The sequence below is a fragment of the Jaculus jaculus genome, chromosome 19 (genome assembly GCF_020740685.1).
Source record: "Jaculus jaculus isolate mJacJac1 chromosome 19, mJacJac1.mat.Y.cur, whole genome shotgun sequence".
In the NCBI taxonomy this organism is placed as follows: Eukaryota; Metazoa; Chordata; class Mammalia; order Rodentia; family Dipodidae; genus Jaculus; species Jaculus jaculus.
The window spans coordinates 51,749,051-51,766,800 of NC_059120.1; the positions used below are offsets into that span (position 1 = coordinate 51,749,051).

The 17,750-nt window shown below is 45.8% G+C and overlaps 1 protein-coding gene and 1 non-coding gene across 2 annotated transcripts; both read right to left on the bottom strand.

The window, feature by feature from the left end:
* Positions 1-1,863: 1,863 nt before the first annotated feature.
* Positions 1,864-2,187, bottom strand: LOC123456065 (small ubiquitin-related modifier 2-like). Its single transcript, XM_045138680.1, has one exon. It carries the CDS (start codon positions 2,157-2,159, stop codon positions 1,872-1,874), a length of 288 nt encoding a protein of 95 aa, XP_044994615.1. The 5' UTR covers positions 2,160-2,187; the 3' UTR covers positions 1,864-1,871.
* Positions 2,188-9,612: 7,425 nt separating this feature from the next.
* On the bottom strand, positions 9,613-9,721 carry LOC123456126. The gene has a single exon (XR_006634345.1). It is a non-coding gene; the product is annotated as a U6 spliceosomal RNA (small nuclear RNA).
* Positions 9,722-17,750: the final 8,029 nt, after the last annotated feature.

The following is a 17,750-nucleotide window of genomic DNA, read 5'->3' on the forward strand; positions in this document are numbered from 1 at the left end:
ATCCTGAGTTTTCCATTGCGACTTGGGTAAAAAAGAAAATCAATGTCCGTAATCAAATTACGCAGTAGATGAGCCCACAGGCAGAGGGCGGAGGTGGGGGCCACAGCAAGGGGAGACACGCGCATCTCTGAGAGACGCCATGGTAGTGCATGAAATCAGCCACCAGCCAGCTCACCAATGGCCTGCTGTTTCCCAGTCTCACTTTGAAGGGTACTGCACCTAATTCAGCCAAAATTTCTATGTGAAGGGCAAAGAATAGGGTGTGGGGATTTGCGTTCCTGTCTTGAACACCATCCTGGGGGTGGGAAATGGAACTCTTAAGAGCTTTATTGGGGCTACAGAGATGGCTCAGCAGTTAAGGCATCTGGAGGCAAAGCAAAGGAACTGGGTTCGATTCCCCAGTACCCATGAACAGCCAGATGCACAAAGTGGGCGCATGCATCTGGAGTTCGTTTGCAACAGCTGGGGGCCCAGGCATGTCCATTCAGTCTCTCTCATGCGCTTTCTCTCTTCTCGCTATATCTCTCTGCTTACAAATAAATAAAAACATCTGGCCGGGTGTGGTTGCGCACGCCTTTAATCCCAGCACTTGGGAGGCAGAGGTAGAAGGATCGCAGTGAGTTCAAGGCCACCCTGAGACTCCATAGTGAATTCCAGGTCAGTCTGAGATAGAGTGAGACCCTACCTCAAAAAACCAAAAGAAAAAAAAAATCTGAAGAAGCTGGGCATGATGGTGCACACTTTTTTTTTTTTTTTCATTTTAAGCAAGAAGTTTATTTAAACAAGACGCTTGACTTGAAGGGAAAACTATCTAGGATTCATTTTTTTAAAAAAAATTTTGTTTATTTATATTTATATTTATATTTATTTATCTGAGAGCAACAGGCAGTGAGAGAAAGAGGCAGCGAGAGAGAAAGGAGAGTGGATGCGCCAGGGCTTCCAGTCACTGCAAACGAACTCCAGACGCATGCGCCCCCTTGTGCATCTGGCTAACGTGGGACCTGGGGAATCGAGCCTTGAACCGGTGTCCTTAGGCTTCACAGGCAAGCGCTTAACCGCTAAGCCATCTCTCCAGCCCTAGGATTCATTTTTTAGAGTAATTTATCCCTACTTAAAGACAGATTGCCCTACATGTAACAGCTACGTACAAAAAAGTTATAAAATTGTCCTTGGTTTTACAATGATAAATGAAAAACATTATAATTCTCCAATCAAACAAGGTATGTAAGGATTTTTTTTTATGTTGTTGGGTTTTTTTGTTGTTGTTAAAACAATGAGAGCAAAATAACTTACTGGAATATAAAGAGAGCTGAACGAGCATGCCATGAATGGAGAGAGGGGTTATTTTCACAGAACCAGTACTTTTCCCCATGTCATCTCCATTGGATGTCCACCAAAACATTGGCCATTTATTTTAAAAAGAAAAAGAAAAGCGCAATATGCTTGTGCACACACACACCAGTTACTTTATGTACAATAAAGGAATGGGGAAGGGGATAATGAAAGAATAGAGAAAACTATACTGTAGCAGTCAGGATGTGGTGGAACCATATTGCAGTTTTCTTTTTCTTTTTTTATTATTTATTTATTTGAGAGTGACAGACAGAGAGAGAAAGACAGATAGAGGGAGAGAGAGAGAATGGGCGCGCCAGGACTTCCAGCCTCTGCAAACGAACTCCAGACGTGTGCGCCCCCTTGTGCATCTGGCTAACGTGGGTCCTGGGGAACCGAGCCTCAAACCGGGGTCCTTAGGCTTCACAGGCAAGCGCTTAACCGCTAAGCCATCTCTCCAGCCCAAATTGCAGTTTTCTAATTGAGAATATATTCTTGGTCTATAACAAAATCCTGGAGTAAAGTAGGAGGGTCCCTTTTTAGCAGACACCTCCTGTCTGTTGCTGGAACACATCAATTGTATCTTCATCTTCCACTTCCAACTGTGCAGGTGTGTCTGTTTCATTGATTGGCTGCCCGTCAAATCGGAATCTGATCTGCCTCATTGACAAACCCTGTCGTTCACAATAGGCTTTCATTAGTTTACTAAGTGGTGTATGCCTCTTAATCTTAAACTGCACCACAGAACCATCCTGCCCCGCAACCTTCACATTAATATGATCGTTGTTCTCAGTCTTGACTCCTTCCTTGGGTTTCTCGTCGGCCATGGCGAGCGCTGGGGTGTCCTCAGCAGCCGCTTCACAAAAGAGGTACCAGGTCCACACCCAAGGAACACCCAAGCTGCACCAGGAGCAGCAAGAGAAGGAATTGGTGCACAATTTTAATCTCAGCATTTAAGAGGCAGAGATAGGAGAATCTCTGTGAGTTCGAGGCCAACCTGAAGCTATGTAGTGAATTCCAGGTCAGCCTGGGCTAGAGTGAGACCCTATCTCGAAAAAAGAACCCCACCCCCGCATGGTGGTTTGAGTCAGGTATCCCCCATAAATTTAGGTGTTTTAAATGCTAGGCTTCCAGCTGATGGAGATTTGGAAATTAACACCTCCAGGAGGCAGTGTATTGTTGGGGGTGGGCTTATGGGTGTTATAGACAGTTTCCCCTTGTCACTGTTTGGCACACTCTCCTGTTCCTATTGTCCACCTGATGTTGGCCAGAGGGTGATGTCCACCCTCTGCCCATGCTTCGTTTTCCCTCCCACCTGCCATCATGGAGCTTCCCCTCGAGTCTGTAAGCTAAAATAAACCCCTTTTTCCCAAAAGCTGTTCTTGGTTGGGTGATTTCTGCCAGTAATGCGAACCTGACTGCAACACTTGCCCCCAACTCTCACCCCCCCAAAAAAATCTGAAGAACTATGGGGGAAAAATACTTGATAGAATATAAAACTACTGAGCTGGGCATGGTGGCACACACCTTTAATCCCAGCACTCAGAAGACAGAGGCAGGAGGATCACCATGAGTTTGAGGGCATCCTGAGAATACAGTGTGAATTCCAAGTCAGCCTGGGCTAGAGTGAGACCCTACCTCGAAAAAAGAAAAAAAAACAAAAACCACCACCAATAACAACAACAACAACAAAAAACCTTTATAAACATATGAACATAAAAATAAGCATCTAGAGGGAAATTTGGTGGGCATAATATATGCATTTAGTCAAACAACAGTAGTGGTTTCCCCTCTAGGGCCTATGGCCTCCCCAGCCATAGGCTTTTGATTAGATTTTCAGTATCAGGCCTAAATTCCCTCCCATGTAGTAGGCCTCAAATCAAATCAGAGAACGGTTAGTTTCCCCCATATCAGACATGCCACCATTGCACCAGTTGGCACAGTTGGCCTGGCTCGGCAGCTGTAAAGCTTGCAGGGTCCACTGCTGGCTATGGCCGTTGGGGACATTTCTCCCCACAGAAGCTGCACAGCTCTTTGAAGCATCCTGACCAACAGGGAGTCAACAGGGAGAAGGCTTGCAGCTCAGCTCCAGCTTGATTTTCCAAACATTTTTTGAAAACCATGAGCTAAAAAAAAAAAACAAAACACAAAACTGTGTTTGTGGCCAAAAGTTAGTAAGCCTTCAAAGAGGACCTTATGTGATTTTCCACTGTGGCTCTGACCCCTGTACCCATCTATACATGGCTAATTTTTAAATGAGGTCACTTGATAATCCTGGGTCAGCAAGGACCAGAGGGCAGGAGTGCTCTATGTTTGAAGTTTCAGGGCTGTCAGTCTCTCTGTAGAGAAAGACCAAGGTGCTGCTGTATAGGTAAATTATTTCCAGAGCAGCCCCCCAGCCCCATGCCTCCTGGATATAGCTTTCCTCTGCTTCCCTGAGGCACCCTTGCAGCTTGTTGTTTTGTGCATTTGAACTACATCAGGCCTCTGTAATCGAAAGTTTCACCATCATGCGGCCCTTGTCTAAACATGCACTCTTCATTTACACTATTCGACTGACCCCAATCAAACAATGCTTGCTAAAAAAATAAATAAAAAAAAAAAAATAGAGAATCACACTGGAGAGATGGCTTGGTGGTTGGGGCACTTGGCCTGTGAAGCCTAGGGACCCAGGTCCGATTCCCCAGGACCCATGTAGGCCAGATGCACAAGATGGCACATGTGTTTCGAGTTTGTTGGCAGTGGCTGAAGGCCCTGGTGTACCCATTCTCTCTCTCTCTTTCTCTCACTCTCCAATAAATAAATAAAATAAAATGGCCAGTGTAGTGGCTCACACCTTTAATTTCTGCACTTGGGAGGCAGAGGTAGGAGGATCACCACGAGTTCAAACCCACTCTGAGACTACATAGTGAATTCCAAGTCAGCCTGGGTTAGAGTGAGATCATACCTCAAAAAAAACCCACAAAAATTAAAATAAAATAAAGTTTTTAAAAGGGGCAGGAGAAGCTTGGCATGGTGGTGCATGCCTTTAATCCTAGCAATTGGGAGGCAGAGGTAGAAGGATCACCATGAGTTCAAGGCTACACTGAGACTACATAGTGAATTCCAGGTCAGCCTCTTTGGGCTGGGGAGATGACTCAGTGGTTAAGGCACTTGCTTGCAAAGCTTAACAACCTGCGTTCTGTTCCCTAGTACCAAGGACAATTTTATACCTTTTTTGTACGTAGCTGTTACATGTAGGGCAATCTGTCTTTAAGTAGGGATAAATTACTCTAAAAAATGAATCCTAGATAGTTTTCCCTTCAAGTCAAGCGTCTTGTTTAAATAAACTTCTTGCTTAAAATGAAAAAAGTGTGTGCCCTCATGCCCAGCTTCTTCAGATTTTTTTTTTTTCTTTTGGTTTTTCGAGGTAGGGTCTCACTCTAGCCCAGGCTGACCTAGAATTCACTATGTATTCTGAGGGTGGCGTCAAAACTCATAGCGATCCACCTACCTCTGCCTCCTGAGTGCTGGGATTAAAGGCGTGCGCCACCACGCCCGGCTTTGCCTAGTAATAATCAAGAATATGCGTATTCATTGGCTCTACCGGATGTATTGGAAATTTTGGCCTTGCCACTGCATCCTTTCATAACGGCAATGTAAATATTACTAGGATTTACTAGATACTCTTGTTGAAGCAAGTTAAGAAATGCCGCTTGTTTAGAACATGTGGAGAGATGGCTTAGTGGATAAGGCGGTTGCCTACAAGGCCAAAGGACACAGGTTCAATTCGCCAGTGCTCACATAAAGCCAGATGCACAAAGAGGCACAAGTACCTTGGAGTTCCTTTGCTGCACCTGGGGGCCCTGGGGTGCTGGCTTGGTTCACAGAGCCAGACATGAGTTCTCTCCCACTGACCGGGTCTCAGGTCCAGTTCATGCACACTTGGTTACCTGTATCAGCTGTGGGTCACTATCGCAGGAGTGGACACTTCTTGCTTGGCTGGTTGATTTTATCACTACTTTATCAATCCGTTGGCAACTGTGGTCCTAGCACTTTCTAGCACTGTGAGCGCTAGCCAGGAAGGAAGTGGACTCCTTCTCAGTTCCAGCATGGTAATTTGATGTCCTGTGAATGCAGGCTGAAGCAATAAGGATTTCCCTTTTTAGAGAGAGAGAGGGAGAGAGAATTGGTGCACTAGGGCCTCAGCCACTGCTATCCAACTCCAGATGCTTCTGCCACCTAGTGGGCATGTGCGAGCTTGCTCTTGCCTCACCTTTGTGTGTCTGGCTTACATAGGATCTGGAGAGTCAAACATGGGTCCTTAGGCTGTGCAGGCAAGCACCTTAACCACTAAGCCATCTCTCCAGCCTGGGGTGTTACCTTTTAGCTCTTGTAGGAAACCAAGTGTTTTGGCAATTGTCTGTATTGTTTTGGGGGCCTTGTGTCTCCCTGACCAATAGCTCACGGTGCATGGGGGCGGGGGAGGGGTTCAGTTATGGCCCTGGAATTTACCAGCCAGAGCCCATGGTTTTAGGGATATGCTTTCTCCAGTTTTCCAGGTTTGGGTTTTTTTTTTTGTTTGTTTGTTTTTTGTTTTTTGAGGTAGGGTCTCACTGGAGCCCAGGCTCACCTGGAAATCACTATGTAATCTCAGGCTGGCCTCGAACTCACAGCTATCATCCTACCTCTGCCTCCCTGGTGCTGGGATTAAAGGCGTGTGCCACCATGCCTGGCATCTTTAGGTGTTTTTATTTATTTATTTGTTTGTTTTGTTTTATCCTCCTACCGCTGCCTCCCAGGTGTTGGGATTAAAGGTGTTTTTATTCTTAGAATTACGCATATACCACAAACATGCATCACCAATAATGACTCTGACCTAATGCAGACTGTCTTGGGGGAGAACTTCCTTGTGTTTGGCAGATGGTTTTAAGATAACAGGTTTGTTTGCTGGGAAGGTATCTGGCTATGGTAAACAGAGCCCGGGGCCTGTGGTTAGGATTTAACTTATTTTGTCTAATTTTAGGTAGGAGTAGCTGTATTCCTCCACTTTCAGGACATACATGTTTACTTTTGTACAGTTGTGATGTCAGCGATGTTGAGACATGGCAGAGGCCACCAACACCTGGAGAAGATTCTCCCATTCTTCACTACGTGGGCTGCTGGCTCTCTCTCTTTTTTTTTTTTAATTTTATTTATTTATTTGAGAGCGACAGACACAGAGAGGAAGACAGATAGAGAGAGAGAGAGAGAGAGAGAGAGAGAGAGAGAATGGGCATGCCAGGGCTTCCAGCCTCTGCAAACGAACTCCAGACACGTGTGCCCCCTTGTGCATCTGGCTAACGTGGGAACCAAGCCTTGAACCGGGGTCCTTAGGCTTCACAGGCAAGCGCTTAACTGCTAAGCCATCTCTCCAGCCCGTCTGCTGGCTCTCTTGATGGTTGCTTAGCTGTACAATAGCTTTTTATTTTTATGAGGTCCCAGTTGTTGAGTGTTTGCCCAATGTCCTGGGCTACTGGAGTCTTGTTCAGGAAGTCTTTCCCTATCTATATCCTGGAGTGTTCTCCATACATTCTCTTCTAATCAATTTAGAGTTTCAGATCTTTTTCTTTTTTTTCTTTTTTTTTGGTTTTTCGAGGCAGGGTCTCACTCTAGCCCAGGCTGACCTGGAGCTCACTCTGAAGTCTCAGGTTGGCCTCAAACTCACAGTAATCCTTTTACCACTGACTCCCGAGTGCTGGGATTAAAGGCATGTGCTACCATGCCTGGCTGGCTTCAGATTTTTATATATATATATATATATATATACATAGTTGTAAATAATATCCCATGGTAATTTTTTCCCTTCCCCCACTTTCCCCTTTGAAACTCCATTCTCCATCATATCCCCTCCCCCCTCAATCAGTCTCTTATTTTGATGTCATGACCTTTTCCTCCTGTTATGATGGTCTTGTATAGGTAGTGTCAGGCACTGTGAGATTATGGATATCCAGGCCATTTTGTGTCTGGGGGGAGCACGTTGTAAGGAGTCCTACCCTTCCTTTGGCTCTTTGGCTCTTACATTCTTTCTGCCACCTCTTCCACAAGGGATCCCGAGCCTTGGAAGATGTGATAGAGATATTTCAGGGCTGAGCACTCCTGTGACTCACTTCTCAGCACCATGGTGCCTTCTGAGTCATCCCAAGGTCACTGCCATCTGAAAAGAGAAGGTTCTGTAGAAGAAAAACTCTGCCTTAAAAAAACCAATTAAACCAAAAAAAAAAAAATGAGAGTAGCATTAATATATGGGTATGAGCATTAGGAGAAATGCTTACTGGGCAGTTTGATGAGCATAGTATATACATTTAGCCAGATAGCAGCAGACGTTACACCCCTAGGGCTCATGACTACCCCTGTTGTAGGTTTTCAGTATCAGGGATGTATTCCCTCCCATGGAGCGGGCCTCCAGTCCAATTAGAGGGCATTTGGTTTCCCCCATAACAGACATGACACTATTGCATTCATTGGCTCATTTGGCCTGGCTAGCCAAATTTAAGGCTTGCAGTGTCCACTGTTGAGTATCTCCACCGGTGATTTCTCTTTTTCCCACTGAACATGCACATGCAGCCTCCTTTTTATAGCTTTCTGTCAGGTGGTCTACATGGCAGAGATTTTCAGCTCAGCTCTAGCCGGATTTCTCAGTGACCTTGCAGCCAAGTATGTGGAGTCTTCAGCAATAGGGTCTTACCATGTATTCCTGGTGAGAAACCAAGGGCCTCGGTAATGGCCTGTAAGGTTTTGGGGGCATTAAGGACCTCCCTGGCCAACAACTCACTGGAAGGTATCCCATCCCTGGCACTGAAAATTTCTAGTAACAATCTATGGATCCTGTGTGTTCAAGTTTCAGATCTTATATTGAGGTCCTTGATCCATTTAGAGTTGATTTTTGTATCAGCACTTGGGAGGCAGAGGTAGGAGGGTCACTGTGAGTTCAAGGTCAGCCTGAGACTACATAGTGAATTCCAGGTCAGCCTGGGCTAGAGAGAGACCCTATCTTGAAAAAAAAAAAAATGTACACTAATCTAAAATAAAAAACTTTAGTAGCTATTTGAATGGGCGTGTAGCAGAATCTTCTATTTCATTTGCAAAAACCTAATAACTAGTGGGCTGAATGTCTTTACATGTGATAAAATACCTATTCACAGTTTTTGCTCATTTGTTTTTTAAAAATTGGGTTGTTTGTCTCATTACTTATTTATAAGACTTCTGGGCTTTTATTATTATTTATTTATTTGAGAGAGAGAAAGAGAGGGAGGAGGGAAGGAAAAGGAAGAGAGGAGTTAATGGGCACATAAGGGCCTCCAGCCACTGCAAATGAACTCCAGGTGCATGGGCCCCCTTGTGCATCTGGCTTACATGGATCCTGGAGAATTGAACCAGGATCCTTTGGCTTTGCAGGCAAGCGCCCTAACCTCTAAGCCATCCCTCCAGCCCGTTTTGTTTTGTTTTAACATAGTTTATTTATTTATTTGCGAGCAGAGAGAGAGAGAATGAGAGAATGGGCGCACCAGCAACTGCAAATGAATTCCAGATGCATTGGGCTACTTTGTGCACCTGGTTTCACATGGGCACTGGGAAATCAAACCCAGGCTGGCAAATTTTGCAAACAGCGCCCTTAACTGCTGAGCCATCTCCCCAGCCTATTTTATTTATTCTGAGAGAGAGCGCGTGATAGAGACAGAGAGAGAAAGCAGCAGAGAGAAAGCAAGCGAACTCCAAACACGTGCGCCCCTTTGTGCATCTGGCTTACGTAGGTCCTGGGGAATCGAACCTGGGTCCTTAGGCTTCGCAGGCAAGTGCTTTGACCTCTAAGCCATCTCCCTTGCCCCACAAGAGTTCCTTATTCTGGATATAAGTGAAGAGTAGGTTCCTTGTTACCTAGTGCTTTCCCATGCTCTTAGGTTGCTGGTTGGAGAGTTTCTTAGAGAGTGAGTCCTGCCGGAACTTACTGCATCACTGGGGAAGATGGAAGCTATGAAAGAGACTTTAGAGGTCAGGTTGGGACTCGGCTTTCACCAGTTCTGCTTATGGCTGGAGTTCAGTTGGTGGTAGTGTGCCTAACTCTTCGAAAGTCTGGGAAATGTGGTTTATTTGTGACCATGGGGAGAAGAGCCCTGGAGAAGAAGAGGAGGATGATGAGCTAGCAGAGCATCCTGCGGGAGCCTCAACGGCATGGCAGTTGCAGAAGCATCCGCTAAGAAGGTCTAGTTCTCAATCTCTTTCACAAGAAACTACATATATATATATATATATAATGTATGTATATATATATTGCACTTCATGAATTTGCATGCCATTCTTGCTCAGGGCCATGTTAATCTTCTCTGTACTGTTCCAATTTTTCTCTTTTTTTAGCATATGTGCTGCTGAAGTGAGCACCACAATACATAATTTTTAAAAAATATTTTATTTAGCTGGGAGTGGTGGCGCACGCCTTTACTCTCAGCACTTGGGAGGCAGAGGTAGGAGGATCGCCATGAGTTCGAGGCCACCCTGAGACTACATAGTGAATTCCAGGTCAGCCTGAGCTACAATGAAACTCTACCTTAAAATACCAATTATGCCAATAAATAAATTTAAAATTAAACAAAATTCTATATATAATTTATTTATTTGAGAGAGAGAGAATGGGTGTGCCAGGGCCTTCTGCCACTGCAAAAGAACTCCAGATGCATGGGCCACCTTGTGCATCTGACTTGAGCGGTCCTGGAAAATTGAATCTGGGAACCTTAGGCTTTGCAGGCAAGCACCTTAACCACTAGGCCATCACGCCAGCCCTTAACAATATTTTTGACTATGGAATGGACCTGTGTATTTTCTAATTTTTTTTTATTTATTTGCAAAGAGATAGAGGGAGATATATATATATGGAGAGAGAGAGAGAGAGAGAGAGAGAGAGAGAGAGAGAGAGAGAGAGAATGGGCACCACAGGGCCTTTTGCAACTGCAAACACACTCCAGATGCATGTACCACTGGCTTACATGGGTGCTGGGGAATTGAACCTTGGGCGTCAGGCCTTGTAAGCACTGAGCCATCTCTCCTGCCCTGGATACTCAATTTCTCTCTCTCTCTCTCTCTCTCTCTCTCTCTTTTTCAAGGTAGGGTTTCACTCTAGCTCAGGCTGACCTGGAATTCTGTAGTCTCAGGGTGGCCTTGAACTTGTGGCGATCCTCCTATCTCTGCCTCCCCAGTGCTGGGATTAAAGGTGTGCGCCACCACGCCCGGCTGGATTCAATTTCTTGAGGTGGGCCAGGCGAAGACTGTGCACCCTTTTCACTGCTCTGCTGTCTGACGAGATCTTTAACACTATTGCCAGCACCGACAAAGACGGGCCAGAATGAAAGAGGCTACTTGCCAAACACTGCTGGCTGCCCTGAGGGTAGGGCTCACTAGGGAAGCAGAGCGTTATTAATACGCCCGGCTTCCAGCAAGCCAGGTTTTCCTCTCCAGTAATTCTCTGTGGGCTCCTGTTGACACTTAGGGGTTTGGAAAAGATTCCACTTTGCAAGCCCTCTGCTCTGTGGTAGCAATGTCTCTGCGGCCAGCTAGTGACCATCACAGCATTCTATTCCAGAGCCGTTCACAGACAACTGGGGATTTTCCAGCCTCCCTACTTGGTGTAGACAGATTTATTTGTAATGTTTTTTAAATTTATTTATTTATTTGCAAAGAGAGAGAGAGAGATGGAAGAAAGACAAACAGAGAGAATGGCCATGCTAGGGCCTCTAGTCACTGCAAATGAACTCTGGATGCATGTACCCCTTATTTATCTGGTTTATGTGGGTCCTGGGGTGTCAAACCTTGGTCCTTTAGCTGTGCAGGTAAATGCCTTAACCGCTAAGCCATTTCTCCAGCCCTATTTGTAATATTTTTAAGTTTTATTTTATTTGCAAGCAGAGAGAGAAAGAGAGAAGAGAAACAGAGAATGGGCACATCAGGGCCTCCAACCACTGCAAACAAACTCCAGATGCATGTGCCACTTTGTGCGTCTGGCTTTATATGGGTACTGGGGTATTGAACTCTTTTCATTAACCTTTGCAGGCAAGTGCTTTAACCACTAACACATCTCTCCAGCACCCTGTAGTATGTATTTTTTTTTATTTTTTATTTTCATTTTTATTTATTTATTTGAGAGTGAGTGAGAGAGAGAAAGAGGGAGAGACTCAGTGAGAATGGGCGCGCCACGGCTTCCAGCCACTGGAAACACACTCCAGACGCGTGCGCCCCCCTGTGCATCTGGCCAACATGGGTCCTGGGGAATCAAGCCTCAAACCGGGGTCCTTAGACTTCACAGGCAAGCGCCTAACCACTAAGCCATCTCTCCAGCCCTGTAATAAATATGTTTTTGGTTGTCCAGGTGGTTTGGAAATTCTGCCTATGTTATAGTTTTTTTCTGTTCAAAACAGCTAGCTACAAAATAATCATAATGTGGTACCATAAACACAGTCAAAAGCCCATGGCTGGGAAGGTCATGCCCTAGTGGGGAAGCAACTACTGTTGTTTGGGTAAATGGACATGATGTGCCACCTAAATGCCTTTGACATGGCTATGTTTATGCCCATAGGTTGGTAGCTATGAGCTGTGGTCAGCGGGGCTTCTGTCAGCAGGGTCTGCAGTTAGCTTCAGGAACTCATGACGGGACAAAAGTGCTGCAAAGCAGAGACTGTTGAGGGTCGAGTCATATCTGGGCGCCTCCTTTACCTCCTTCCAAGCTCAGGGAATATCACAAAAGAAGAGGAGGAAAGAATGTGAGCGCCGGGGACTGGAGGGATGGCTTAGCGGTTAAGGCGTTTACCTGGGAAGCCGAAGGACCCAGGTTCGATTCCTCAGGACCCACGTACGCCAGATGCACAGGTTGGCACATGTGTCTGGAGTTTATTTGCTGCAGCTGAAGGCCCTGGTACACCCATTCTGTCTGCCTCTCTTTCTCTCTCAAATAAATAAAATAAAATAAAGAATGTACACATCAGTGGAAGAGGGGATCAGGCATGGCGGTGACTGTTGCACTCTTTATTCTTTTTAATTAATTTTATAAGCCAGGCATGGTGGCACACACCTTTAATACCAGCACGCAGGAGGCAGAGGTAGGAGGATTGCCGTGAGTTCAAGGCCATCCTGAGTCTATATTATGTAGTGAATTCCAGGCCAGCCTGGGCGAGAGCAAAACCCTACCTTGAAAAAAAAATTTTTTTTTTTTTTTGTTTTGTTTTGTTTTTCAAGGTAGGGTCTCACTCCAGCCCAGGCTGACCTGGAATTCACTATGTAGTTTCAGGGTAGCCTCAAACTCACAGTGATTCTCCTACCTGTGCCTCCTGAGTGCTGGGATTAAAGTCATGCACCACCACATCGGCCTTGTAAAGCTATTTTATTTATTTATTTGAGGAAGAAAGAGAGAAAGAGAGAGAGAGAGTGTGTCAAGGCCTCCAGCTGCTGCAAACAAACTGTAGATGCATGCAATAGTTTGTGCATCTAGGTACTGGGGAATTGAACCTGGGTTGTTAAGCTTTGTAGGCAAGTGTCTTCATGGTTGAGCTATATTTCCAGACCCATGCCAGGGCCTCTTGCCACTGCATATAATCTCCAGGTGTATGTAGCACTTTGTGCACTGGCTTTACAAGGGTGTTGTGAAATCAAATCCCAGGTTATCAGGCTTTGCAAGCAAGTGCCTTTAACTGCTGACCATCTCTCCAAACCATGATTTTCCATCTTTTAAAAAAATTTTTTTGTTGTTTTTTATTTTTATTTATTTATTTGAGAGTAACAGATAGAGAGAGAAAGGGACAGAGAGAGAGAGAGAGGAGAGTGGGTGCGCCAGGGCCTCCAGCCACTGCAAACTAACTCCAGACGCGTGCGCCCCCTTGTCCATCTGGCTAATGTGGGTTCTGGGGTATTGAGCCTTGAACCAGGGTCCTTAGGCTTCACAGGCAAGCGCTTAATTGCTCAGCCATGTCTACAGCCCCCATTTTTTTTAAAAAAGGATTTATGTATTTATTTCATTTTTTGAGATAGGTCTCATTCTATGACTGATTTTTTTAAAAAGTTATCTGGGGGAGAGAAAGAGACAGAGAGAGCGAGAGAGTGAGAGAGAATGGAAAGGGTGGCTCTAACAGTGAAACCTAAGATCAGTGAATAAATAATGCAGGAAGTTAGCTACCTGAAAGACAGCCCATCCTGAGAGAAGGCAAATATCTGAAAAGGAGTTAGGAAATACCTGGCCAAGTTAAAGAAAGAATGTGTCATCAAAATCCAGTTGAAGGTTTAAAAGGGAAAACCAAAGTCTACGGCACGATCAACGGCAGGATGGTTTTCTGCAGAGGGACAGGCGCGTCGGTAGAAAGGGCTAGTGAGTGTAGGAACAGAAAGATGAGCCCAGGCGACGAGTCTCCACGTTCACACAGCACTGTTCTCGGAGGAAGAGCAGGACTGCAAGGGACAGCCGAGAGCTCCTTCATTAGTGAGGTCACTCGCCTGGGCCAGGGTGACAGCCCATTAGAATTTTGCTTTGTTTGTTTTGCTTTTGGTTTCTCGAGGTAGGGTCTCGCTGTAGCCCAGACTGACCTGGAATTCACTCTGTAGTCTCAGGGTGGCCTTGAACTCATGACAATCCTCCTAACTCTGCCTCCCCAGTGCTGGGATTAAAGGAATGCGCCACCATGCCTGGCCTGTTTTTTTTATTAAGTGTGTGCATGTTCGTGTATCTGAATCTAGGCTTACACATGTCAGGGCACACATGTGGCGATCAGAGAACATCTTCAGGTGTCTGTCTTTGTCACCCACCTTGTTTGAAGCAGGGTCTCTAGTTTCATTGCTGCATTCACCAGGCTAACCGGCCTTCCGTCTCCATCTCTTCTCTTGCCCTAAGCATGTGGGATTTCAGAAGCCAGGGGCACAGTGCCCAGCTTTACACTGGTGCTGGGGGTCTGAACGTAAGTGTCACCCTTCTGTGAAAAACAGCTTACCCACCGAACCATCTCCTTTTTGTTTCCCTTGAACATTATATATTGATTTAGAGAGGGTCACACATAGCTCAGGCTGGCATTGAACTTGCTATGTAACTGAGGAAGACCTTGAATTCCTGATCCTCTGCCTTTCATGCAAGATTTTGGGTCTAGAGAGGGGTTAAATTTCATAAATGTACAGGAGATCCCAGGCCCCGTGGACCCCGACTTTTGATCCCTCATCCATGTTAGCAAAGAATTGAAAATGTGGACTCAGAGAAGGATGAATTATTAGTCAGACCCTATACCTTGAAAAACCAAAACAGAGGGCTAGAAGGCTTAGTGGTTAAGGCACTTGTCTACAAAGCCAAAGGACCCAGGTTCAATTCCTCAAGACCCACGTTAGCCAGATGCACAAGGGGGCGCACGCGTCTGGAGTTCGTTTGCAGTGGCTAGAGGCCCTGGAGCACCAATTTGACTCCTCTCTCTTTCTCCCTCTTAAATAAATAAATAAATAAAAATAAAGAAAAAAGAAAAACCAAAAAGGAAAAAAAAAAAACAAACAAAAAACAAGAATGTTGCTGTTTCCCTCTTGATCCCCCCTAAGGCTATCATACCTGTCCTGGTGTCATGGTCAGAGAGTGACCAGCTGTGGTTCCTGCACCCTCGGGTGCCTAGGGTGGGAGCTTGGTTTCATAGCACACAAGAAAATAGAATGGTGTATATTGTTTTTAGGTTTCCAACTCAAAAGAGGGCCTACGATGGGCTGGAGAGATGGCTTAGCGGTTAAGCGCTTGCCTGTGAAGCCTAAGGACCCCGGTTCGAGGCTCGGTTCCGTTCCCCAGGTCCCACGTTAGCCAGATGCACAAGGGGGCGCACGCTTCTGGAGTTCGTTTGCAGAGGCTGGAGGCCCTGGCGTGCCCATTCTCTCTCTCTCCCTCTATCTGTCTTTCTCTCTATGTCTGTCGCTCTCAAATAAATAAATAAAAAATGAACAAAAAAAAATTTAAAAAAAAAAAAAGAGGGCCTACGACAGGGCTGGCCTGGGTGTGCGCTGGAAGCTTTTCCCTCCCCAAATTTACTAATCAAAGAGTCTCCCTTCCCAAGGGGTTTGGGTCAGTGGAGGGAAGGGAACAAGGATCTAGAGAAAAGGGCAGGGCTGTTTGTCTTGTACTTCCAAGAAGGCCGAAGTTTCTGTTTTATGCATGCAGACAGTAAGGCACGCACGAGAGAAATTACCTCATTGCCAACAGTAAGTTATGAAAGAGACGCCCTTTGCTTGAATTTAGCGGTGTACACTGTGGGGTGCAATGGTAAGTGTTAGCATCTCGATTAGCAATATGAAGACTCAGGTGAGCCAAGAAACTTAATCATATCATTTCTTTTAACAGCTTTTTATTCTTTAAAAAATTTTTTTAAATGTTTTTTTGAGGGTGTCACTCTAGCCCAGGCTGACCTGGAATTCACTATGGAGTCTCAGGGTAGCCTCGAACTCATGGCGATCTTCCTACCTCTGCCTCCCGAGTGCTGGGATTAAAGCAAACCTTTTTTTAAAGATTTTTTTTTGTGCTTATGTATTTATTGGAGAGAGACATGAGATAGAGATAGATAGATGGATACATAGATAGATAGACAGGGAGAGAGAATGGGCGTACTAGGACCTCCAGCCCTGCAATTGAATTCCATGTGCCTCTTTGTACAGCTGGTGTACATGGGTACTGGGGAATCGAACCTGGGTCCTTAGGCTTCACAGGCAAATGCCTTAACCGTTAAGCCATCTCTCCAGCCCTATACTAGCTTTTGGTCAAATTTAAACTTCTTTCCAGGGTTGTGTAGGAGGCCTCCTGGCCCTTTGCAGCTTGGTCTCTTGTCTTCCAATGGCCATAGCTGTGAGGAGAAGCTGTGAAATTCCTGAAGTTCCAGGCTGAGGGTGTAGATCAGTTGGTTAGAGTTCTTGCTTTAGGCTCCGTCTTCAGAACCGAGGATGGTGCCTCTCAGAAGTCATTTCGGGACTCAAGAGGTAGAGGCAGGAGGATCAGTTCAAGGTCATCCAATTGCTACATAGTAAATTGGAGGCCAGTCCCCCCCACCCCCACCCACCGAGGTAAGGTCTTACTCTAGCCCAGGCTGACCTGGAACTCATTCTGTATTCTCAGGGTGGCCTCAGACTCACAGTGATCCTCCTACTTCTGCCTCCCAGTACTGGGATTAATGGTGTGCGCCACCTCACTGGGCTCTGGAGGCACAGGCAGGCAGATCTCTGCTTAGTCTACATCACCTGACCTTTGTCTGCAAAAGAACCCCATCCTTGTTTGCATTGGCGGCGCACCCCCTTAATCCCAGCACTCAGGAGGAAGAGGTAGGAGGATCAGTGTGAGTTTGAGGCCACCCTGAGACTAGGTAAACCTGGGCCTGAGCAACACCCTACCTAAATCCTCCCCACCCCTCCCCCCGAAAAAAAAAGAACAGGAGGAGGGGAGGAGGAAGAGGGAGAAGAAAAGAAGAGGAATGAAAGGGAGGAGGAGGAAGAAAAAAAGAAGGGAACAAAGGAAGGGCCGGCATGGTGGCTCATGTTTTTAATCCCAGAAATAGGAGGATCCACGCTGAGTGTTCGAGGCCACCTTGAGACTAGTGAATTCCTGGTCAGCCTGGGCTAGAGTGAGAAGGAAGAAAGGAAAGAGTTATAGATAAGAATCAGTTTCCTTCAGGATCTTACAGAAGAAAAAGAAGCCGAGATTCAGTGGAGGGGAGGGTTGGAAGAGGTGAGGAGAGGGTGGTGGTTGGAGGGGACTATGATCTCATTATATTGTTCATATTTATGCAAGTTGTCAATCAATTTTTTTAAAGAACCAGCTAGGTGGGGCACATGCCTATTGCTGGGGAGAAAGAAGTAGGAGGACTGCTGTGAGTTCCAGGTCACCCCCAGACTACATAGTGAATTCCAGGTCAGCCTGGGGTAGAGAAAGAGCCTCCCTCAAAAAAAAAAAAAAAAAAAAGAAAGAAAGAAAGCAAGAAAGAAAAAAAGGGGGCTGGAGAGATGGCTTAGTGGTTAAGCGCTTGCCTGTGAAGCCTAAGGACCCTGGTTCGAGGCTCAATTGCCCAGGACCCACGTAAACCAGATGCACAAGGGGGCGCACGCATCTGGAGTTCGTTTGCAGTGGCTGGAGGCCCAGGCGCTCCCATTCTCTCTCTCTCTCTGCCTCTTTCTTTCTCTGCCTGTCGCTCTCAAATAAATAAATAAAACAATTTCCAGGTTGAAAGAAAGGTAATAAGCAGGGGAGATGGCTCAATGGTTAAAGGCGTTTGCTTGCAAAACTTGCCCATCTGTTATTTTTTCTTTTTGGTTTTTCAAGGTACGGGTTTCACTCTAGTCCAGGCTGACCTGGAATTCACTCTGTAGGCTCAGGGTGGCCTTGAACTCACGGTGATCCCCCTACCTCTGCCTCATGAGTGCTGGGATTA

Coding starts and splice junctions, on each gene's coding strand:
- LOC123456065 (XM_045138680.1), bottom strand. CDS start 2,159: ATGGCCGACGAGAAACCCAAGGAAGGAGTCAAGACTGAGAACAACGAT.